This window comes from Sceloporus undulatus, chromosome 3, assembly GCF_019175285.1.
Source record: "Sceloporus undulatus isolate JIND9_A2432 ecotype Alabama chromosome 3, SceUnd_v1.1, whole genome shotgun sequence".
NCBI lineage: Eukaryota > Metazoa > Chordata > Lepidosauria > Squamata > Phrynosomatidae > Sceloporus > Sceloporus undulatus.
The window spans coordinates 24,312,361-24,338,420 of record NC_056524.1 but is presented as its reverse complement, the minus strand read 5'-3'; the positions used below and the strand labels follow the sequence as shown (position 1 = coordinate 24,338,420).

The 26,060-nt window shown below is 39.7% G+C and overlaps 2 protein-coding genes across 5 annotated transcripts in view; one reads left to right on the top strand and one right to left on the bottom strand.

Annotated features, from left to right (window-relative positions):
* The window catches only part of AASDHPPT (aminoadipate-semialdehyde dehydrogenase-phosphopantetheinyl transferase), a 30,053-nt gene extending 5,059 nt beyond the window's left edge, over positions 1 to 24,994 (bottom strand). For 2 of the 4 annotated variants that reach the window (XR_006102832.1, XM_042457190.1), the window contains exons 1-5: positions 24,725 to 24,992; positions 22,367 to 22,592; positions 6,907 to 7,028; positions 4,011 to 4,172; positions 473 to 550 (exon numbers count right to left, since the gene is read on the bottom strand). Coding sequence is in view for 3 of the 4 variants with exons in the window: in XM_042457190.1 (XP_042313124.1) it covers positions 473 to 550; positions 4,011 to 4,172; positions 6,907 to 7,028; positions 22,367 to 22,592; positions 24,725 to 24,913 (777 nt within the window). In the remaining variant the exon portion in view is untranslated. Of the gene's footprint in view, positions 1 to 472; positions 551 to 4,010; positions 4,173 to 6,906; positions 7,029 to 22,366; positions 22,593 to 24,711 lie in introns of all 4 variants that reach the window. The other 2 variants (XM_042457191.1, XM_042457192.1) reach the window with 2 other exon arrangements.
* Positions 24,995 to 25,185: 191 nt separating this feature from the next.
* MSANTD4 (Myb/SANT DNA binding domain containing 4 with coiled-coils) overlaps positions 25,186 to 26,060 on the top strand; it is a 44,098-nt gene continuing 43,223 nt past the window's right edge. Inside the window, exon 1 of the mRNA XM_042457188.1 lies at positions 25,186 to 25,205. The gene's annotated coding sequence lies outside the window, so the exon portion shown is untranslated. The remainder of the gene's footprint in view (positions 25,206 to 26,060) is intronic.

Here is a 26,060-nt window from a genome sequence, read left to right as displayed (position 1 = left end):
AAGCGGCGGCGGAACGAATTAATTTCGTAACCCGAGGCACCACTGTACTTGTAAACCATTTCATTTGCAAATGTCTGTTTTGTGGGCCCTAGTTATTCCCTGCCATTTAAAAAAAATTGCAGAAACTTTAGGAGTTGTGGTTCTCCTCTAAAACAAGCCAGAGGAATCACCTCACTTTGTTTTAGCACTTTCCAGTTTTCTGTAAGGATCTGTTATGGTCTGGGATGATACAATGGCAACAGAACCTCCAGAGATGCCCAACCCCTGCTCTAGAAGCATGATCACTGACTAAGGACATCTGAGCCAGTGCAGTATTTTGGGATGGAAGGCATATATATAAATATATGTATGCATGTGCACACACACACACACACACACACACACTTTAACACGTCTGCTTGAAAATTTGCAATATTTACAGAGTACAAAGATTGTGAAAGGTTATAACATTTCTCAGAATCATTAATCTTACCTCAACATGTTTCTTGTCAAACCCTCTTCGTTTTCCTAGAGCAACTGCAACATGGTGATAATCATCTAATCGGGTTTCCTGGTTAGCAAATAAAATAATATGGGAACCATGGAGGTCTTTATTAATTTGATTTTGCTGTGAAATATCATAGTGTATCAGTAATCCTTGAAATTGTAATCAAACATAGGATGGTAGAAGCAGGAACATAAAGGATCACAACATTTCCTGATGTTTCTATTGTTGCTCTGTGCTTCAGAAACTTTGACGAGGAGACAAACTGATAAACTGAAATACAATCCCTCATATTTTGCAATCCCACCCCGAAACTCCAAAAAGTACCAAGGGGATTTGTGTAGTTATTGTTTCAGTTTTTCTAACTATTACTGGTTTAACTTCATCCTCAGATGATCTTACAGAACCTTTCCAACTGAGAAAAGTTTGTAGCAGATGCTTTCATAGACAGACTAATACAGCTATGTCTTTGAATATTTAACACCTGCATTCGTTTTCCCAAGAGACTGTGTGGCGTAGTGATTTGAGTGTTGGACTAGGAATCTGGAGACCAGGGTTTGAATTTCTACCCAAATCTCTAACTAAATCTTGTACCCAATGATAGGTTCACTTTAGGATTGCTATATCAGAAATAACTCGAAAACACACAACAACAATCTTTTACCAAGCAGCTCCTTATCACTATACAATCTTCTTACTTGACATCCAGTAGCACCCATTCCCCAACTTGTCTTATTCCCAGCTTTTATTTCTTTTCCTCCCTGTTCATCTGTATCTGTAAATCAGGGTGGGCAACATATGGCCCCTGGCCACATATGTAGACTTTGAGATGTTTATGTAGCTCCCAGACCCCTGCTGCTGAAATCATGTTTCTGAAATTTGTCAGCAAATGAGACAGCATACGTTGAAACAAGCAGAAAAAGCTTGCTTTAAAGGCATAATAATAATAATAATAATAATAATAATAATAATTGCAGCCTGCTGCCAAAATTTGCAAGCCAGCACGGCAGAGTGGTCTGAGTACTGGAATAGGATACCAGGATTCAAATCCCTGCTCATTCATGAAAACCTCCCTGAGTGATCTTGGCAAGTCACATTCTCACAGCAGCCTAAGAGGAAGGCAATGCAACCCTTTTTTGACTAAATCCTGCCAAGAAAAGCCCCAGATAAAGCCATCATAAAGCAGAGTTGTCTTGAAGACAGAGAATAAAAATAACAAGTTAAAATCTGGTGTGGTGGTTTGAGTGTTGGACTACAACTCTAGACACCAGGGTTTGGATCCCAGCTCTGCCAGGATGACCTTGGGCAGGCCACATACTCTCAGATTTAGGATGCATCTGTATGGCAGAAATAATCTAGTTTGACACTGCTTTAACTGCCATGTCTCAATGCTATGGAATTCTGGGGATTGTAGTCTGTTGTGGTATCAGAGCTCTCTGACAGAGAAGGCTAAATGTCTTATGAAACTACAGTTCTCAGAATTCCATAGCACTAAGTCATGGTAGTTAAAGTGGTGTCAAACTACATTATTTCTGCAGTGAGGATAGCCCTTTCCTATCACTTCTTGATTTTAAAAAAGGATGGTGGGGACATGGTAAAAATGTCTCCTACACCCTTGGAGGGCATTGTGGGGCATTTGGGGGACATTATCATTATTTCAACTTTTGGAAGTGACAACTGCAGTGAGAATGCACCCCTCCACGGTCTCCTCTCTATGTACCTCTCTAGTCTCCCACATTGCTCATCCCTATTCTGTACTGTGAAGGTGCCACTTTCATGGGCACTGAGTTATCTTTTATTCCTGTTACTCACTTCTTGCTCTTGGCTTCTCTCTCATCCTCTCACTATTTATAAATAAACAGAAGCAGACAATCAAGGTGTAATCCACTTGTAGGTCTACACTAATGAAGTGCCAAATACGCCTTTGCTTGTGTTTTTGGCAAGTTACTGGAGGGTGGGCATGAAAGAGAAATAAAGGAAATATAAAGAAGACCAAACCAAATTTTGCACAAAATTTGTTACTGGGAATGAAGGAATAATGGCATTCCATGCACTGTGTATGTGAGGTGACTCAGCTTTTTCTATTCGGTTTCCATTGGTAGATTGCCTCAAATGTGCACTCAGAGATGCTTATGTGACTTCATACTCATAATAACATAAACTTCCAATATGTAAGAAGATACAGCTTTGATCTGAATTAAAATTTACAGTATGTAGGGGAAACATGTTCCTAGGGAAGCCCACAGCCTAGAGAAGTTACTTTTTTGAACTACAGGCCAGTTGTACTTCAGCACAGCTAACTCTGCCAAGGTCTGCAAAAACTGTGTTTCAATTAAGTGCTTACTTCTCATTATGGAAGATTAGAAATTAGCATGCCTCCCACCACCAAACACACACCTGGCCTATTACTTTGAATACAACTGAGCACCCATTTCCTCTTTAACCGTGTCTGGTTTCCCCCACTTCCCTGACTCTTACACATTATCAAGCATAAACTGAAAGTTAAGAGGTTATATCTCAGTGACTTCCATTAATGTAATTTCCTACTTCAAAGAGCTAATGCAGCAGAAGCCTAATGTTCGTTTACTGCTGATGTTGGCATGAGGTCACATGGACCACAGTTATTAAAAGCTTTATGGACATTCCAATTTAATGCATTTTGTAGGGGCTGTGGAAGCATTTGCATTGGATAAAACTGGCACTGGAAACATTGCTACATTTCTTTAGGGCAGGTCAGTATTCAAAAAATAATTATGTGATAATTCCAAAAAGTCATGGGTTAAGATCTAAATTCAGGCCCTAATCCATTACTTCAGGCAGATTATAGAAAGGAATGTTTTTAATTTATGTGCTGCTTAAGATATAGCAAAAATGTACAGAGGAAGAGATTTTAGTTGATAAGGTGGTGCCGATAATGCATATATGGCGAGTACATGAAGTCCTTTTATACCAGCAGTAAGTCACCTAGTGCCCTGCAAATGTTTTGGACTACAATTCCCAGAAGCACCAGCCAACATGGGCAATGGGCAGAGATTATGGGAACTGTAGTCCAAAAAATCTGAAGATCACCAAATTCCCTACCAAATTTAAAACCATTGTAAATGCACTTTATGCCTACATATATACACAGATAGAGGTTGAGTATCCCTGATGCAGAATTCCGATGTCCAAAATACTCCAAAATCCAAAAGTGTTCACATGGTTTGCTGAGATAGTGGCACTTTTGCTTTCAGTGTACACAGACTTTGTTTCATGCACAATATTATTATTACATATAAAATTATCTTCAGGCTATGTGCATAAGGTTTACAACAAGCAAAAGTGAAACATACATGTACTCCATGTTTAGGCTTGAGTCTCATCTCCAAGATATCTAATGTAAATATTATAAAATGCAAAATCCAAAACACCTCTCGTCCCAAGCATTTTGGATAAGGGAGACTCAACCTCTGTCTCTGTATCTCTCTCTGTGTATAAATGTACTTATACAGTGTGTATAAATGTAGTTTTTTGTCTGAAACCTTACCTCAAAAGTCCATTCCTTTTCCTCTTCACCATCCAAGAGCATAATTGTCTCAGTATATGTTTTTCCCACTTCCAACTGCACTGGGGATACATTAAATTCAATCCTTTGAAGGTTGAAACCTATTCCAACTCCAATGGCTTTGATAAAGCTCTCTTTTAATGCCTAGAAGTACAAAATTGAGCATAGATAGTTTCTCTATGTATGGTATTTTTTTTCCAAGTTCCATTAAGCAAAATCACAACCTCTGTACATAATGTAGTCCTCTAAAAGAAATCACCAGAGAGATGCTGCTTCTCTACACACAGAAATTTAAAAATTCTTCTGTGTGTATATTGTTTTGATTATCAAACCAGAATAGCATCTGTGGGTATACTGGTTTATCAAATCAGAATAGCACTCCCCATCTCCCATCCGCATGTATAATGAATTTCCACATCATATCATGCATAAACAGAAAGACAGAGGAAATCTGTCTGAAGGCCTCTTGTACATTTCCAAATCACAAAAGTCTTCACTGAGTTAATAAGCATTTGCTAAAGAAATTTGTGCGCTGTCAGTCAGAGTGATATATAATTAATTATTATCTATCATACTTCTATCTCACTCTCCTTAAGAGAAACTCAGACTTGCTTATGTGTGTTTTGAAATGGCTGTGCAAGGTAAAACAGAAGAGGCCTACTGCCAGTACTGGACTGGGACTTTAGAGTGATTACAGTGTTAGATTTGGAAGATGCTGGTTCCAGTCTCTATTCAGTCATAAAAGTCAGTGGATGACTTTGGCCCAGGCAGACTCCTTCAGTTTAACCTATCTTATTGGGCTGTTGAAAATAAAAGCAGGGAAGGGAAGAGCCATGTATGCTGCTTTGGCATCTGTGGGGCATAAATATCACTATGACCTCTCTTGGATAAGATGCAACCATTCATTATCTTCTGGCAGTAACAGCTGCAGCAGTAGAAGAGAAGTGAATATTCCAAATGGTGAGGGTCACAGTAATAAAGGGTAACATTAATTTTTTTAAAAGGGGGGGATAGCATTGGCACAGAATCTCTCAGAGACAACAGCAGTACCACTTCTGTTTACTTTTGTTAGTATTGTGCAGAAGAATGCAATAGAAACCACTCCAGAATGCCTTTTGCTCAAAAACCCTTTGCAATCCATGCAATCCAAAATATTGCAATACATATTGCTAGGATGAAGGGAACAATTATATTGATCAATGCAAAAAAAACAAGAAGATATTGTGGACTTCTTCCACAAGATCCAAGAAATCAAAGAAGACTTTAAACACATTAACATTACATGATCAATCAAGACTCCGCCCTCCATAACAGCCATCCACCGGCCTGAGAGGCAGGAGACTCCGCCCTCCATAACAGCCATCCACTGGCCTGAGATGGAGTTCACCAGGCAGGTCCAGCTCCATCAGGACTAGCCTGGAAGAAGGAAGAGCCCTCCCTCCAATCCATCTGCCTTGGTCCAGGCCTCAGAGGGAGAGAAGAACCACTGGACCTCATCCCCTTTCCCTCCACCAGTCCCTTCTCCTTTTTCTTCGTATCTTTTATATTGTAAGCCGCCCTGAGAGCCATTAGGGCTGAAGGGCGGGATATAAATACCTAAATAAATAAATAAATAAATGATCAGAATAATATAAAAAGAAAACAGGAGCAATATGCTGCAGAGTTATGGAAGTTGAGGAGAGTTCAAAAGCAGGGTTACAGTTTAATATTAAGAAAACAAAATTAATGACCAGAAAAAATTTACATAACTTAAAAGTAGAAAAAATAGTTAAAGATTTTCTATACCTTGGCTCAATCATTAGTCAAAATGGAGACTATAGCCAAGAAATCAGAAGAAAACTAAGACTTGGAAGGGCAGCTATGAAGCAACGAGATAAGATCCTAACAGATAAAGATAGGTACAGTGCGCCTGTGCCATATGCGAGCACACTATACGTGGCTCCCTGCTTACGTGGAAGCCAAGCGACAATATAAACAATGGTGCATGTGCACGCGCCCACACACACCACCCCTGCATGCACGCATCCCATTGTTTCCTATGGGGCATGAGAATACTGTACGTGGATTTTCCCTTACACGGGGGGTTCCGGAATGGATCCCCCACATAAGGAGAGGGCCTACTGTAACTGAATAACAAAGTCAGAATCATCAACAAGATATGTTCCTAAAATTTAAGATGTATCATTAAATATCAAAGCCAGAATCATCTGTGTTAGTATGTCTGTGTGTGCTGACGTGCCTTCAAATTGCCTGTTGAGTTATGGCCTCATGAATTTTGTAGAATTTTCTTCAGCACGGAATACTCACAGGTTCTGAAATACAGCCTACAACACCCACTCACATTATTCCTGATTTCTAGATATATTTATGAAGGCCAGAGAGTGAAGAAAGCAGACAGGAAGAAAATAAAATAATCTGACGGACAGGCTGGAAGAAGAATATAAATACCATACACTTCCAAAATGACCAATAAATGGTCCTACAGCAAATTAAACATGAGCTCCCCCTAAGAGTCAAATACTATGGATGTGTCATGCTACAACATGACTCATTGAAAAAGACAATAATGATGGGGAAGTGGAAGACATTATGGATGGACTGGGTTAATAAAGGAAGCCATGGCCCTGGGTTGAAAGATCTGTTGTAGACAAGGGCCTTGGAGGTCTCTTATACATTGAGTCACCATAAGTCAAAGCTACCTTGACAGCAAAGGTTGCTAACAATGATAAATAAATAAACTTGATAAGATTTCCAAAGCCAATAGTTTAAAAAATGGTAAATGTAATTCAATATGCCAAAATTGAACTTTTTGAACTCAAACTGTTCTAATTAAATTATAAATAACAAGAAACATTTTTCAGTAAGAACAAACTATTACCCAGTGCCTATGAAACATGTCCAACTGAAGCCATTCATTGTTCATGGATGTGATTACTCTCCACTCCTCCTCTGTAAACTGTCGGTTCATAATACGAAAGAATTCAGGAATTGAACCACTTCCTGCAATTAGAAAGTAAAATAGCAATCAATGAACACTAGAAATTGATGGAATGTTAGAGGACTGCAAGAGATCAGCTTATATTAAATCAGACCAGTGGTCTGTCTGGTTCAGTATGCCAAACCTTAGGAATCATAGAATCATAGAGTTGGAAGAGACCACATGGGCCACCCAGTCCATCCCCTGCCATGCAGGATATCACAATCAAAGCATCCCCGACAGATGACCATCCAACCTCTGTTTAAAGACCTCCAAAGAAGGAGACTCCACCATACTCCACCATACTCCACCATACTCTGAAGGTGTGTAGTCTGGAGAAGAGAAGGTTAAGAAGTGATATGATAGTCCTGTTTAAATATTTGAAGGGATGTCATATTGAGGTTGGAACAAGCTTGTTTTCTGCTGCTCCAGCGAATAGGACCCGGAACAATGGATGCAAGCTACAGGAAAAGAGATTCCCCCTCAACATTAGAAGGAACTTCCTTACAGCAAGAGCTGTTAGACAGCTCTCTAAGTTTCTTCTCTGTTAGAGAAGTCCCAAGATTCAACAGAATGGAGTCATATCAAACTGAACTATTTCTGCAGTGCAGATACAGCCACAGAAAGCTTAAGCAACCAGTCAGGACAAGCTATTACATGCAAAGTTAATCCATTGACAAACAAAAAGGAAATGAAAGCTTGACAACTCAGATACTATTAATCCCTCTCTTAGTTGAACTCTTTAATTTGGGTGAGGGAGCCCGAGTGTTTTTCAGGATAGTTTGAGTGATCTATATAAATTTAAAATAAGTGATGAAGACATCAAAAGAGTTAAGGGTTGTTTTTTTATACCTTGGCTCACTCATAAATCAAAATGGTGTCTATCATTAAGAACTCAGAAGAACACAAAGACATGGAAGGGCAACTATGAAGGAACCAGATACGATCCTCAAGGGCAAAGACAGATAATTGAATATCAAAGCCAGAATCACCTACACCATAGTATTTCCAGTTTCTATATATGGCGCTGTCCAGACCGGTGCTTTGCGCCGGCCTGGATATGTGCTAGGGTTGCCCAAGGGCGGCACCACCGCACACCCCGCAACCCTAGCACGTCACAGCGGTGTGATAATGGCAGCGCCCTGTATACGGGTGCTGCCATTATGACATCACAGCCGTGCCACAACCAAACAGTGTGGTGTGGGTGTGACGTGCTCGTGCCGCTGCAGGGTGCTTGTGGTGCCCTTTCAGCGGCGCCAGAAGGAGCTCTGAAACGGAGCTCCTTTTTGCTGTGCATATCTCTGGCGCAGCCTTTATATGGCCGTGCCAGCAATACGGAAGAGAAAGGGGCCAAGCGGCCCCTTTCTCTCTTTCCTTCCAGCTGTCAGGGTGTCCTTAGGGCATGATGCCCCAAGGACACAACTTTCCAGGCCGCGGGGAAGCGCTGTTTTGCCACTTCCCCGAGGCCTGGAGAAGCAGCAGATTGGGGCCTCTGGGGCTGCCCTGCGGGTGTCCAGTCGTGTCCGGCAGGGAAAGGGGTGGGTGCAGGCCACCTCAAAGGGGTGGTCTGTATCCCACCTATGATTGTGAAAGCTGGACAGGAAACAAGAATCAGCTTCTTTGAAATGCGCTGTGTAAATTTACAGCGCTTCATAAATAAAGGTTAATAATAATAATAATAAGGTGCTGGAGGGGAGCTCTATCAGCCAAAATAAAAAATAAATGGGCCTAAAAGTAAATAATGCTTGGACTTTCACTAGAAAACAAAGGCGGGTTACTCACCGCCTGTTTGGGGTGGGCTGCACCCGCCCCTTTCCCTGGTGTATCGGGGCTTCAGTGGCTAGACCGGCAGCTGCTGAGGCCCCGATCCGCCGCTTTCCAGGCTGCGGGGAAGCGGCAAAAGGCTGTTTCCCTGCAGTCTGAAAAGGGGTGTCCCTGGGGCTTCAAGCCCCAAGGACACCCTGCGGTGGTGGGGAAGAGGAGAAAGGGGCCGCTTGGCTCCTTTCTCCTTTGGTCCACTGGGCGCAGCTGTGTGAAGGCTGCGCCCAGCGGACCAAACCAGGAAGGAGCTCCGAAACGGAGCTCCTTCCTGCTCTGCACTAAGGGCGCACTAAGCGCCCTGGCGCAGAGCGAGGACGTCATGTCCGCGCCGCCCCGTATAGAGGCGGCGCAGTCGTGACTTCCTCATGGCAGCGGCCGTGTGGAACAGCAACTGCCATTTTGTGCACGCAGAGTGTGCACTAGGATTAGGGGGGTGCGGAAGCACCGCCCCTTTCTAACCCTAGTACGCGCTCCGCACGTACTTTCCTGCTCATTTGTAACGGGCCAAAATGACTAAAATAAGTCTATTATACTTTGGACACACCGTGAGACAACTTGACTCAATGGAAAAGATTACAATGCTAGGTAAAGTTGCAGGGCAGTAGGAAAAAAGGAAGACCATATTACTGATGTATTGACTCAGTGAAGGAAGCCACAGCCTTTAGCTTGTAAGACTCCACCAGGACTGTTAGTAACAGGGTCACTTGGAGGTCTCTCATTCATAGTCTCCATAAGTTGAAGCCTACTTGATGGCAAATAACAGAAATAGAGGACACTATTGATATGCTACTTCTTCAGCACAGGGGATATCAGTTGCTCAGCTCAGTGCACAGCTCCTTTCCCTCACTGGTTACACCTCTGCATCCTTCTGTTCCAAAACAAATTAAGGAATATTGTTTGGCTAAGATACTAAAGGATCTCTAGGATGCAAGAACAACCCCTGTGTTGATATATAAATTAGCAAGCCATGACGCTACGTTGGAAACCATCAAGTACTTCTGAAAAGCTGCATTATTCACTACACAAATATGCAATCAAACCTCTTGCTTGTTCCCAACAGCATTTTTTTTTAACCTTAAGTGCTGCTTCCAGATACACTTGAATAAACCTCTCTCAAGTAGGACAGGGACAGGAATTCAAAATCATATCTGGAAGCTGTAAAATGTTTCTATTAAGTAGGATATGGGTTTCAAGTGGGACAGAGACATTTTTAACTGACAGTTTTGTTAACCTCGGCTTTTCTCCAACTCAGCCACATTGCCTCATCAAGTTAAGTGATACTGCAAATACAAAAACAAAGGGCATTTCTCTCTGCAGACTGCACTGTATTTTAAGGTTGACCATATACCAAAAAAAAAGGGAGGGGGAGGAAAAGAAGCAGTCACTCCATCAGGTCTTTTCCAAGGGGCCATTCACACTACGTTATAAACCGGTTTGCTAATCAGTTTAAAAGGGGCTCATTCACACTTGCGCCAATTTTTCCCTTAATCCAGTTTTCCAAGATCGAGTTTTTCCCTGTTTCTTTTCCAAAACACCAGGTTTTATCAGGGTGCCACCAATGCAAACTTGCTCCTGATCCCATTCGGGGCATCCAGGAGGGAGGGGTTAATGTACAGGGGGCAGATCTACGTTTTCTTTATATGGATCAGACAGCATTGTCAAAAATGCCCCATGATGATGATGATGATGAGCAAGTTATTTTATAAAACTGTAAGGAAGAGTCAGCCGAAAGGCTCCACAAAACACATTTATATTTCTTTTTATGAATGTCAAATAAAAGCAAATGAACACTTCTCTAGGTAGGGATAATATTAGCAAGTCTTTCTATTATTTTTTTTTCTTTGGCTCAGTATTTCTACAATGGAACCTTTATGTTCCCTTGTGACGTGTTTCATATTTTCATGAGGGAAACTGTTTAAAATAAAGTGTCAGCAATGAAGTGGACTGAAGCATCCAACCAAGCTCTCCATCAGAGACTTTGCAAGGCAACAGTACAGCCAGTTAAAGAAAGAGGAGAAAAGGACTGCTTCAGAATATACTGAGGCAACTGCCAAAATAAAGACAGGCAATTAAAAGAGAAGTATAGTTCAGCTCACTGGAGAAATCATCAGTATACATCTTTTCAGCATTAAGGAGGGCTTTGTGGATTTGGAGCTTTCATTTATGAGACTAAGAATAATGGAAAATTAATAGATGCCTTGTTATTTAGGAAACAATCCTAGGGTTTTTTCCCCCTCCAGTTCAGTCACCAGAATTCCAATTTCGGGGGGGGGGGGGGGGGGGATTAGGCAACTCCCATAAAAGCAACATGTTTCAGGAAAAGAATTATTTAGCTTCTTGGTGTCTTAAAATTTTAAAAGAAAGAAGAAAGGAGATGTGATGGATCCCCCCCTCTGCAGGTTAGCCCCAGAGTTCCAATCTTTGGGTTCCTGCCACTCACCTTGCCCTATACCCTCAGAATCCCTCCCTGGATCTGGTACTCAGACCTCAAGGTGACCACTATGTTGCACAAGTAGTTATGTGGATCGCTGAGTTCAGTATGGTAAAGTGTGACCCATTGTCCCTAAATTAAAGTATTCCAAAAAAGAAATAAAAATAGTAAAGATTCATTATATAACAAATAAAACAAGCATCTAGCCTTAGGCTGGTTCCACACACAGTACACAGTAACACCACCATTTCAAACAGAATTACACCTCTCCACGAGCTCTCCATATTTTCAGCTTCTTTAAACCAAATACAGATCTCCCCTCCCCTCCTCCTAGCTACCCCTGACTCCCTTGTTAACTGCCCTATGAATCATCCTGCCCCTATCTATCTCTTTAGCAGACAAGCCTCTAGGGCAGTGGTTCCCAATTTTTGGTTCCCTAGGTGTTGCTTAATCTACAGTCGGAAATTCTGGAGGTGGAAGTCCAAAACATATGGATGACAAGAGTTTGAGAATCACTGCTCTGGGGTAGTAGTAGTAAGATTTATTTGGTCGTTGACCAGTATACAAAACAACTTGATAAAATAATAATTGCAAAATAACAATTTTTAATAATTGTTAAAAACAATTTCAGATACAAATTCAAGGTCATGTTATACAAATATCAGTTTTCACAAATCAATTGGGCACGTATTTTACGCACGATGTAACAAAATTTTGCTACATTGTGAACTTCACTTGGTTTCTGATTGTCTAGAAGATAACATAAATAGAAAGTATCAGTATATCCAGGGTGTTTGTTTAGAAGAGGAGTAATCAGCTGGTAGCGACTGTCCTTGTAGAATTGACAGTACAATAGAACATGCACTGTAGTTTCAATAACACCATCATCGCAAGGGCAAAGCTGAGTTTCATAAGGTGTTTTTTTATATCTGCCTTCTAGCACTGCTGTTGGGAGAGCATTAAATCGAGCTAAAGATAGAACTCTCCTAAATTTGGGTACTGTAACATGATATAGATAAGGAGTAGGGGATGAAACTGAGATTTGGTGTCTAGGAAAGGCAGCAATTTCCATCTGGCCTTCAATGTCTAGGATCCTTTCTTTTATAACCAGTTTTGCTTGATCAATTTCTAACTTTAAGATGGTATCCTTAGAGATTCCAAGAAGATTCAGATACTTAAGTACAGTCTGCCCTTCTTATACACAGATTCAAGCATCCACGGTTTGACAATGTTCAAAAAAAGTATAAATTTCAAATATCCAACCTTGATTTTCCATTTTTTATAAGGGATACCATTTTGCTATGTCATTATAGTTAATGGGATTTGAGCATACACAGATTTTGTTTTACATGGGGGATCTTGGAACCAAATCCCAGCGTATAACAAGGGTCTACTGTACAGCTGTTTCCCAGAGGATTTATGGTTGTCTACCAAAATTAGCTGAGATAATCCTCCAAGATTTTTATTTATCTTAAACCAATATGTGAAGATGTTAATCCACAGACAAGACTCTATTTTACTAATCCCTGCTTCCCTTCGCAGTACAGCATTTGGTACACAGCAAGCAACCTGAAATATATTCCTCAGAAACTTTGTTTGTACTCATTCAAGGGCAGTTATGCCACTATAGGGTCCTAGTTGGGCTCCGTATAACAATTGTGATAGTGCTTTGGCTGTAAAAAGTTTTATTGCGGGGGGAATAAACTGAGCTTCCTTGTTGAAAAAATAGTTTTGAATAGTATTAGCTGTTCCTTGGGCATTGTGAATAACATAATCTAAGTGAGCATTTCTACTTTCTGAAGCTTGGAATACAGTCCCCAAATATTTAAATGTTTTAACCTGTTCAATAGACTGGCCTTCCAGCATCCATTTTCTCAGTTTAGGGCATTTTGAAAAGATAAGAATCTTAGTCTTAGAGTAATTTACTATTAATTTTTCTTCAGCGCAGAAGTGAGCAAGAGATTTTAAAGCTCTCTTAAGGCTTATAGGGGTCAATGATAAGATAATTGCATTGTCAGCATATAATAGTAAATTAATATGTCTATTGGCTAATTTGGGTGGGTGGGTGGAAGGAAGGAAGAGTTGCTCAAAAAGTGATTAATGAGTTTATATAGTAGTTGAATAGGATTGGAGCCAAAACACATCCCTGTCTGACTCCCTTCCTGACTTGTATCTCCTTCGTGACATGTCCTTGGGGGCTACATCTCACCATTAAACTAGTGTTCTTGTGGATTTTAACAAGTAACAAGAGAAGGCGTTTATCTATGGATGTATTCTTGAGTTTTTCCCACAGTCTAGATCTAGAAACAGTATCAAAATCAGACTTAAAATCAATGAATCCTGCATAAAGAGATTGGCCTGTGTGAGAATACTTCTCTACTAGATGTTGTAATACCATCACATGGTCTATTGTTGATTTACCGGCCCTAAAGCCTGACTGCTCATCCTTCAAAACATTCTCAGATTCCAGAATGTTTTGCTCTAGGGTATATTTTTACCCTCATAGGATGCCTTTCACAACATTTCATAAACTGTTTTTGGCAGGTCCAATCCAAGCTTGCCCAGCTTCTCGCTTCTCAGGAACAAATCAGGTTGTTTTTTTTTTTTTAATATTCTAGCATTGTGGCCTTCTGCTGCAAAGCTCCTCACCAGTGTAATCTGGTGATCATTAGAATAGAATACAGAAATCAAAGTCTTTGATTATTATTTTATTAAAATTTAGTTGGTGGGCATGAGAAAAAGGGCCTTCTCAGTCATGGCTCTGTCTTCATTGAAGTATGCTCTACACTAACATGTGCACTTGTTCCCTCCCTGCTATGAACCATAAAAAACTGGCTATTCTAGACTGTTTTTAACTAATTTTTAAAAAGAAAATCTTTGGTACTGTTCTGCAATTATATTCTTGAGATTATTATAAAGTTGTTCTAGTTAGCTGTGTTTCTTTTTTATTATTTTCAAGTTTTATTCTGTGAGATACTGGTGGGGAAGGCTTTGCTTCAAAAGGTAGTATAAAAATGTTCAAAACAAATAATAAAGGAACAATGAATCACTTGTCTTCCGAAAATAGAAAAGCTACCTGGCCAGAGCTCTGAGATGAAGGAGACAAGAAACATTTTTCCTAAGATTCACTGGTTCACAAAAAATATGAACTGAAGGATGGAGATAACAGTCCATGGAGTATGCAACACTGCATATCTTTTTCCTCTCCTTCTCACCCATCAAACAGATGTTACCCTCAGAGAGTTAGTCCAAAGAGCATGAGCTGATCACAGCATCCCGTGAACAAGATGATGCTAAGAGCTATGTCTGGCTGTGGACTGCATTCAGTTTTTACACCTTGGAGAAAATTTAGATAATAATTAAAGCTGCATCCACACTGCAGAAATAATCCAGTTTAACACCACGTTAACTGCCATGGCTTAATGCTATGGAGTTCTGGGAATTGTAGTTTTTTGAGACATTTAGCCTTCTCTGTCAGAGGGTTCTGGTGCCACAACAAACTACAATTCCCAGAATTGCATAGCACTGAGCCATGGCAGTTAAAGTGGCGTCACACTGGATTATTTCTGCAGTGCGGATGCAGCCTGAATCTTGCCAGGTTAATCTAGAAGAACTAATGGATTATTAGAAATGTTTGTATTCTTATGCAAATAAAATAATTTCCTTAACTAAACACACATTGCCCAAGCAACATTTTGTTACCACTGAAGCACTGTATTGTAATGACTTGCCTTGTTAAAATACGTTTCCTCTGAATAAAATGTACATTTAGAAATTTAATTTCTCTTCCTATTTCAGAAAAGATCTGCTTCACTTTTAGTGTAAGGTTCTGCCAACACTCCTTACTCTGAAATGGATGTTGAAACTCTGCATTGTATTTCCTAGAGTGGGATGTTTAACAGGAAGGAACTGGCAAAACCACCTCTGAGTATTCTTTACCTAGGGGGAAAAAGGGGAGGGGTGAAATTCATGGGGTCAGCATATTTCAGTAGGTGAACTGAAGGCATGTGTGTGTGTGCTTTATTCTTTAACAATTAAAAAAACCTATAAACAACTAGCAGAGATAACTTGGGTTGAAAAATTAAAAAGTCTCTCTTGCTTATCTGTTATTCTGAACATTTCTTTTTTGGACCAAGACAAAAATCGCATTTATAAAACACAACAAAGATATCAGAAGTTCTGTTTTCACTGTCTGTGTTAGAAAATCTCATCTTTATGTTATTTTATAAATAGAAGCATACATGCAATTAGTAAGTGTTTCCTGTTACAAACAGATTTTTTAAAAGCTCATATGCTTTACTTTCATACTTTGAAATTGACAATTCATTTCCTGTCTCCAAACAGAACAGCAAGAAAAGCAGTTTTCCATTGCTTTTCATGGAGTAAAACCATTCAAACATTATATTTCAAATAATAATCCAAGGCAATGAAAACAAAAACATTCAAATTCTCTCAGTGCAGTAATCGTGTACATGCTTATATGGAAGCAAGACTTACTAACAAAATGGGACCTACTCACAAGCATGCCATAATTGGTCACTTCAATCTTCACGTTTAATTTCCTTCAGAATGAATCATATCTGAACTCTACACACACTCTCTCTCGAGTGTTAATTTCAGAAAGCAGACAATCCAACTTTGCGTCAACAGTTGTGAAATTAGTTTTAACTTATTTTTAATTGATTTCCCTTGCCAAAAGATAGATGGCAACCATTAACTGCAGGAATAGGATGAGCCCCATGGGCAGATGATAATATTTATGCAAGTTGAGGATACAGTGCAAGGGAGAAGTATTCACTTCAAAAGCAATGAGACAGATCCAATGGTAGGCTAATGGGCAAAGCACGAGAGTTGGCCCTTGGCTAGCAGTTGCAAAAACACAAATAGAATAATGAATGCAACCTAGTGAAGGCATGGGGAGCCTTTGGGCCTCTGCTTTGGCCCACAACTCCCTTCACATCCACCCAGCAATGGCAAGGGATTATGGGAATTTGGAGTCTAAAATATCTAGTGAACCCTAAGCTCCCTTTGCCACACCAAGGAGAATGAAGTCAGGATGAGTCATGGCATGATTGCCAGAAAAAATGCTCAAGTAGAATCAAAGTTGCTGCATTATAGAAAGATTAAGTGCTGTTTAGACAGGGTAACACATGGCAACGGGACATACAGTTGTCATTTGTTCTTCTTCAGCAGAGATGCTACTATTTGTTGTTGTTGTGAACATACCAGTTGGCACCACCATAGGAGAACACTATCGTAAGGTTTTCCTGGAACAATTTATTCAGCAGAGGCTTGCCATTGCCTTCATCTACAGATGAGAATGTGTACCTTGCCCAATGTCACCAATGGGTTTTTCTCTGCCACCTCTTCTTCTCCACTTTTTTCTCCCTCTTCTCTTCACGCCACCTCCTTTTCTCTTTGCTCACTCTGTGCTGTTGCCTTTCATCTCCCCCTTCCTTGCTCACTCTGTCACTCTATCTTCTTTCTTTCCCCTGTATTCTCCCTTTCCCCTCTTTTATGCTGTGCTACCCTCCTTTCTGTCTATCACACCATCTCTCACTCTCTGTATTACTTTCTTTTCTCTTTTGCTCACTCTCTCCTTTTTCCTTTTCTCCCTCCCTCACCTTCACCCTTTTATTCTCTCTGCCACTCCATTTTATCTCATTCTCTGTACTATTCCCTTTTCTCTCTCATTCATGCTCTCCTTCCCTGGTTTCATCCCTCTCCATAACCCCTTCTCTCTACTTTTGAGTCCTTTCTGGGTCCTATCTGGGAGAAAGACAGCATACAAATGAAATAAATAAATAAAATGTCTTTTTCTTTCATTCTCTCTCTCATTCACAAACCCACTCCTGCCTTCTTTCTCTGCCATCCTTTTACTCTCTGCAGCCCCTTTACTTACTTATTGTTTTATTTATTTACTTTATTTATATGCTGCTTTTCTTCCAGGCCAGGGCCGAAGGTGGCTTCCACAACAACAAATTAAAAATGTTTACAAAATGTTTTACACCCAATTTAAAAATACTACACTATAACATTATAAAACTGGTTAAAAATCATACAAATCATAAAAACTATCTGTTTTTCTCTGCCCCAACACCAGTTGCTGGATGAGCGGCACAGCACTTTTACCAGAGGACTGAACCGAACACATGCTGGATGCTTTTGAAACTAGGCTGAAGGAGGCCTATGACCATAGGTTACTTACCTCTGTACTACTATGCAGAGCTTGATCAGACTTCACCCAGAAGTTGCAATTTAAAAGCCACCCTGGCTGCATCCGCACTGCTGAAATAATCCGGCTTGACACCACTTCAGTTCTGGGAATTGTAGCTTGTTGTGGCACCAGAACAGAAAGTACAATAGCCAGAATTCCATAGCATGGAGCCATGGCAGTTAAAGTGGTATCAAACCAGATTATTTCAGCAGTGCAGTCCCTGCCACCCTCTCAAAGCAGTCACATACCACTGCACCTTAGCAGCCATGTTTCAGCTTCACTACCACAGAAACCTATCATCTGAAGCGACAATGGCAGACAGTAAATCAGAGCATGACTGAATGCTATCAGAATAATGAACACTAGCTCAAAACCTTCCATCATGCCACGCTTCACAGCTCCAAAAAAGTAATTTTGTATGCACTGCCGCTCATGGAAAATAATTTCAACGCAATTATTTCCACAAGCCAATATAAAGAACTCATTCCCCCCTCCTTCCTTTCATGACTGAAGAGTCCCCAAATTCCAGTTCCATGACTGGCGAAGTAAGCTGGTAGGAAAGTGGAATAATTTCTTTTAGGAAATTAAATGCTTTAATTCTATCAAACTGGGTAAGCCTATTACAAGTGTTGCATGACAGATAAGAGAGGAGATTAAAAATAAAATATCCTCTCCCAGCTAATGCACAAAGTTGTTTCATCCTTGTTATCAGTTTTTCATAGAAAAATCTTTATAACTCATTAATCAGAACAGAGGAGATCTGCTGTGTGTGTAGTCACACATACACACATCTATGTTTGTGTAATTGATGAAAGTCTCTTCTACTGGAGCAGCACTTAAAGACATGAAGGCTATCATTGCTATTTTATACTTATGAGCCTAATTCTCCCATTCCATGCTAAGAACTCTCCAAGCCCCACTGATGTCAATGAGAGGGAGGCAGCTAAGCATCCGCTCAGCTCTCACTGAAATCAGAGGAACAAACTATACTCCTAGCCTTAGTGAAGCTGCCGAAAGAAACAGCAACATATCAGAGTGAAACGTTACTGGCCATGAGCTGCCAAACAGTTTATTAAAAACAGACAAGAATCGACAGAAATTTATTTACTAAAGCATACTGCAAAAACTTAAATATTTACATAGGGAGAATGGATACGCATGAAATGGGTTTGTTTGTACAAGGAGCACCTCTGGAGGCATTGAGGCAATTCTTCTGGGATAACACATTCAGCTTTCATGCTAAGATGAGTAACAGTCCCTTGAAATGCAAAGTCCTGCACCCCAAAAAATTGATCATCTTTGTGCTGCCTAAAAAAACCAAAAACAACAAAACTATTTCTGTAAAAAGGCAGGGTAAAAGAAGTATCAGTTAATATCTCTGCCAACTATATTCTGGACTTTCAAAATTGCCTTTAAAGGCAGACAAGCTAAAGGATGTTACAATAATCTAGAAAGGATAAGGTGAGGAAATTCTGGTTCTTCCCATGCTTTATACTACATCCTCCGGAGGCCTCAACCAAAACAGCCAACTGTCAGGGATAATGGGAGTTGTAATCCAACAACACCTGGAAGACCAAAGTTTTCCTATCACCATTAGCTAACGTAGACATCAAACATTATATTCTATTGTGCAAGCCTTGTGCTGTACTTTGTAAGGTGGGATATTTGACTTTTCCCAGTCTCCTCCTCTCACTGCACTCCACATTAAGAAGCTGTTTTTGGGCTAAGGAAACAATATGGCACATCACAAAAGAAGATGTGGTAGCTAAGGTGGATTGCTAAAAAACTGGGTATTTTGCCTTGCCTGAGGAGATGTACTTTCTGTTTACTGAGAAACCAAAGCCTGGAGGTAACTAGAACACACACAATCCCTTTTAATTGTTGTGGACACATTTTACCAGTCAAACAGATTTCGGATTTTGAGATCTGAATGATCAGTTTACACATCTTTCACAGATTAATACCACCACCTTGTGGCAGTTTTTAGGCAATATATCAATATTGGCCTCATCCCTATATTCCCTTCTCCTTTTGGTTCCTTCCTTCTTCAAAGGTCTTGTAGTTGGTTAGTTAAATTTATTTAAATCCTGTTTTTCTATCCCCCTCTCCCTCTATTTACTGCTCACTACAACCATGTGAAACTGAGAAGTAGTAACTGGCCCAGAAAAACCTTCAGCATCATGGCTTAGCAGGCTTTCACTTTGGTCCAGGGGAGGGAATCATGAAGCCCGGCAGATATTTTTGAACATTTTACTAGGCAGGTAGGTTGAAATAGTCCCTCCCTCACCCTGGGCTGGATTTATTTCAGGGTAGTGTGGACTTACCTTTAAAGTAGATGTTATTGCAGTTGCAACCTCCAAATGTCATTGCAGTACTACTGAAAACCAAAACGAGCAGAAGGTTTACAGTATAACTAACAAGAGGGGAGGGAAACACTGGATAAACTGTACTACTAATTATAAAGAATGTACCGAAGACATATCATTACTTGCAAAATATATATATATCTGTAAAGTAAATATTGAATTCAACAGTGGTATACAAATCTTGAAACACATTCAACATGAAGCCAGCTGTAGGAACTTTGCAATTGTTAAGTCATGCTGAACTATGGTTTAGAAGCATGGAATTACAGATTGAGACACTAATCCCGCATAGAATGGTATTGTAATGCTGATGAAGACTTCTGTGAGTCGAAACAGCCACACATCACTCCAGAGGTAGCCATCAAGGACTTTGCTACTATTGAAAAATATACTATTTATCTTCATGCTACCTAGACAAGTACTACAAATAATTCCTTTCATGTTTTGGATTGGACATTTTTTTGTGAAACAGCAGAATATTGCTACTGCTAACACTTCGGATACTCTACTCCTATTGTTGGGACTATTATTTATATTCAAAAAGATTCATAAGAGTTATTTCCTACAGCTGGCTTCATATTGAATGTGTTTCAAGATTTGTATACCACTGTTGAATTCAATATTTACCTTACAGATATTTATATTTTGCAAGTAATGATATGTCTTCAGTACATTATTATTATTATTATTATTATTATTATTATTATTATTATTATTATCATCCTTTATTTATAAAGCACTGTAAATTTACACATTCTTTATAATTGGTAGTACAGTTTATCCAGTGTTTCCCTCCCCTCTTGTTAACTGCAGTGCTACTCCCATTACTCCCTAGCGGCATGACCAATAGTGAGGGACCACAGACGATGGCATCCTACAACCTCCAGACCAGTGGTGGTTACTGTATCTGGGGGCAGATTTCATCCCCATAGCCTCCTCCCACCCCAAAGCAGGCTACAGTGTTCAGAAATTAGCAGATTTTCATTTTCTGGGGTTTTTTTTTTTCTGTTGGTGACAGGGGCATGGATGGTTTAAATGAAGCAATCTGCTACATCTGGAGACCTCTAAGAGCAGAATTTAACCCTTTGGGGAACTGCCCACATTTTGGGATGCAAAAAAGAAAAGAAAAGAAAAAAAGGATAGCTTTGGTATGTAAAAAACAGGGCAGAATTCTTTCTTCATGAATTATAACTGTCACCTTTGAATAAATTCAAGTTTCCTTTTATCCCTGCATATTATTTAAATACTATTATAGGAAAGTGATGACTAACAAAATAGGCCTGTGTTAAGAGACCAAAAGCCTAAATGGGTAATCGTAAAATCATTGTGTGAACTTCAGCCTTTACAGTTCTTGGCTATATATATATTTACAAATGCAAGTTCCCAGCAATTGTTACGGTACTTAGAGTCATACTACTATTGATCCTGGAGATAGGTTATACTCACCTTAACTAGCAACCATATTTTTATCCTCCAATAGTTTATGTAACAAGATCTTGAAATGTAACAACATACTGTATCATTGTATACTCGAGTTAAAACCGTTCATGCTGTCGTATATCCTGTTTCTATGTACGGTTGTGAAAACTGGACAGTGAAGAAAGTTAATAGGAAGAAAATCAACTCATTTGAAATGTGGTGCTGGAGAAGAGTTCTGTGGATACTATGGACTCCTAAAAAGACAAATAAATGGGTCCTAGAGTAAACCAAGCCTGAATTCTCCATAGAAGCCAAGATGACTAAACTGAGAATGTTATACTTTGGCCATATCATGAGAATATATGATTCACTAGAAAAGGCAGTAATGATTGGTTATGTAGAAGGAAGTAGGAAAGAGGAAACTACATTCCAGACGGATAATCAGTGAAGCCAAGGCCCTAAGTCTGCAAGACCTGAGTATGACTACTGATGACAGGGTGACTTGGAGGTCTCTCATTCACAGGGTTGCCATAAGTCTACATACACTTGATGGCAGTTAACAACAACAAAGTTTATCTAACCCCCTTTTAATATCTTGAGGATGGTCTTCACTACAGCCTAAGTTTAAACACACACATAGCTGTACATACATATCTCTCTCTGCCCATTCTGTTTCCAGTTTGCTTTCTTCCACTCACAGTCTTCCTTTTGCCTTCTCCTCTTCCACTCATTCTTCAGGATTATTCTCCAAAGTAACAGTGGGGATGGCTTTCTGGCTATTTTTGCATACAACTCCCAGATCTTCCACCCAGTAAGAAATTATGGGAGTCACCATTCAAAATAGCATTTCCCCCCGGATCTGCCTACTTGTTTCTAGACCCTTTTGCCTGAATATATTTTGCATTTCTAGCCACCCTATCTCCCCCTCAGCTGCTCAGATAATGGGCAAAAAGCCTATGCTTGCCCCATTCCTGTGATATCTTAACCAATCATTGGTACTACAAAATCCCTTAGTGTTACAATACAGACAGGTCAGACAGGCAAAGAAGGTGCCAGTTTTTGTTCTAGCACATTGTGATAGATACTGTATGTGATAGAATACCTTACCTGGCAAGCTGGTCTTCATAACATCAATGCCAACCTGACAGTCAGGTTCAGCTGCAAGAACAGTGTAATTCCCTTGGTGGGAAATATTGAAGCTGAAATTGGCATCAGTGCTGCTTAAGTCATTGGCGAGGACAGGTTTGCCTTTTGAAGTCCTTTCCAACTGTATTTTGTTCCAAGGAACCTTCAGTTTTTCTGCAATTAATTTCCTTATAAGCAGACGGCCAGCCTATGAAACAAAATGAACACATGCTGTATAAGATGTAACAGGTGTGTAGGGTTTTTTTTACTTAAAAAGCTATGTATTAAAATGCAGTTTGTCTTCAAAATATTTGACAGTCCATGATAGTACAAAGTTATACTTCTGCCACCTTTTAAAAAGAATGAAAAAACAACATGGATAAAATATTAAATAGCGTATCCTGCCTTTCCTTGGAATTGCTCAGGAAGGTGTACTGCTCTGTTCCCAACAGAACCTTATGAGACAGGTTTGTTTGAAAGAGGAAGTATCTGATGCAAGTTCACTGTCAATTTCATGCTTCAGTGTGGATCTGGATCTCAATTTCTCTTCTCCAAGCAAAATGCACTCCTCCCTCCACATCTGCGGCTTTGACTTTTGTGGATTTGATTATTCATTGTATGTTCTCTCTAGGAATATCTAGGTCTGTCAGCGCAACTCTATGGTCAACTTTAACCAAAAGTCGCACTGAAGGACCTAGAGATTCATAGAGAGAACACTCACTAGGGATTTGTAGCTCCTGGAGTGCAATTCTATGGTCAATGTCTGGCACATGTTGACCACAGAGTTGCACTGGAGGACCTAGAAATTCCTAGGGAGGTGTTCTCTCAGGTAAAAACATAGTGTTTTTGTTATCTGTGGTTTTTCCACATTCATGGGGGTCCTGTGCCCTTAACCCCAGCAAAGGTGGAGGGAGAAATGTACATCCCTTGGAAGGAAACTTTCACTTGTAAACAAGCCATACTGAAAACGTGCATCTTATTTTAAAGGACAAAAAACTGGTTGTGTTTTGTCAGTTATGGCAAACGTAGCAGAGGATGGACTGCCTCACTCTAATACCAGCCACAGCAACTCATTTGATTTAAACATTTATTGACATTAATGCATCTGAGGAAATAGACTGAAGTCCACAAAAGTTTGTGCTACCCATTTTTTTCTTTCAGTTAGTTTCAAAGGTGCTACAAGGTCTTTTTTGAGTGTAAATAAAGCTTTATTGTTGTTGTTGTTGTTATTGGGTGCTGCTTAGTTTTAAAGAGTTTTAAATTTTTAATAATGTAATGTTCCTAATTGAACGGTTTAATTGTTTTTTAAACTTTGTACTTTTACTGTTTTATACTGTTTTAACTTGGATTAAGTTTTGTTAGCTGCCTTGAGGAAGGTGGGATATAAATAAACATAATAATAAACATAATAATAATAATAATAATTGCTTTCAAATGTTGCTTTCGGATTAGTATTTAGATTTTTATGTTTTATATACTTATATTTAGATACTGTATATTCATATATTTATATTTAGATACTATATATATATATATATATAAAATAATATATATATTGTATATAATATATATTGCATGTATATACATTTAGATATAAATATATATTTAGAAGATTTAAATGATATATGTTTTATGTATCATTTAAATCTTAATTTTCTTCAGTTCAAAAGCATGGTTTTAACAAATCTTCTGCATGCTAAAATTCTGGCTTAATTTGTATTGATCACTCTTAGCTCAAGTCATATATTTTAATATATATTTATATACATATCAACTTATAATATATAAGATGCTGTGTGAGTGACAAAATAATGCAATTATTTAGGGTGGAAAACTATAAAGTTAATTAATATCACTACATATATATACTCACACAAGGGATATATATATATATATATATGAAGAAGATTATTAAAGTGGACTAATATGAATTTGCAGCACCCATGAAAGGACAAAAGGAAGGAATCTTTATATGTTATCTTATTGATTATGCTTAGAAGTTTATGTTTACGTCTGTAAATCTTTCTCTGTTAGGTTTCACTATGTTGTGAGTATATATGTGAAATAATGGTATATTATATACAGCATATACCATTATATGTGTGTGTGTATGTGTGTGTGTGTATATATATATATATAAATGGTATATGCTGTATATAATATTAATATATATTATATACAGCACATACCAAAATATATATATATATATATATATATATATATATATATACTGTATATATATACACACACACACACACACAGTATATACCTCTCTCTCTCTCTCTCAATCCCTCTCTCTCTCTCTGTCTATATATATATATATATACCCAGTCTATGTACCATCGCCGCCTTGGCATCTCGGTTGAAGGCAAACTGTGCCAGGCGCTGCTTCTCTTCGGGCTGAATGAGGCGCATAGCCAGCAGCCACTCCTGGCGCCCAGGGGCCCAGGCAGAGCAGGCAAAGGCCCAGCGAGTGCCTTCCATTAAAGAAAGTCGCCCCAAAGGAGCAACCACAGCGCGACGAAACATCTATCTGCCCCAAATGGCACTTGAAGGCACACGCTACAAAAAACTACAATTCCCATAATCCCATAGGAGGGGGCGGGACTTCCATCCGGAAGTCCGGCGCGTGGGAAGGCTCCTCGTACGGTGGCCGGTTTGCTCCCGTGTTTGCTGCAAGCAATCATAAAACCATAGAAGCCGGGCCGTGCGCCTGCCTTCCGGGAGGAAGTCCCGTCCATTTCCTATGGGGTTATGGGAAATGTAGTCTTTGTTGTAGTGTGGCCCCTTCAAGTCGTTTCCAACTTATGGCGACATTAAGGTAGGTTCCAACCTCTGCTCTCAAACACAGAAAGGTCACTTTCCCTCTCAGCCTCACCGCCTTCCTTACACAGGCACCTCTTTTATATATGTACATATATATATATAAATGGTATCTACTGTATATATATACATATATATGTATACGCACACCTATATGTACATACACACAGATATATATATATATATATATATATATATATATATATATACACACACACACACACACACACACATATACAAAGTCCTCAAGGAAGGAGGGGAAAGGCTTCAGAGGAGCCTTTGCCATTGCCTTTTCCACCCTTGAGGCTGAGAGAGAGTGACCTGATAAGGGCCACAAATGCTCATGGTTCTTGTGTGCCTTCCAGCCCTTTCTGACTGGGGGACCCTAAAATCCTGGGGTTTCCTTGGCAAGCTGCCTTCAGAGGAGCTTTTGCCATTGCCTATTCCCTCCTGAGGTTGAGAGAGTGTGACCCTCCTTGGAGGCTGGATGGCCGTCTGTCAAAGGGGATGCTTTGATTGAGATTTCCTGCATGGCAGAATGAAGTTGGGCTGGATGGCCCTTGTGGCCTCTTCCAACTCTGAATTGTGATAAGAGCCACCCTGGGTTATGGTTGCTGCCTGCCTTCCAGCCCTTTCTGACTTAAGGGGGCCATGAAATCTTGGGCAGCGCCAGAGGGAAAGCTTGCAACTTGGGTATGAGTTCAAGAGAACCAGCCCATATCAGTATTTCCAGGGTGTTTATGGAGGACATTTGAGGAAAATGTAGGGTGTGATCAAATGAACGGTAAGAAAACAACACACTTATAAAGTTATGCTTCTTTAGTCATGCTAACAGTGGAGAATGTTCAAGGAA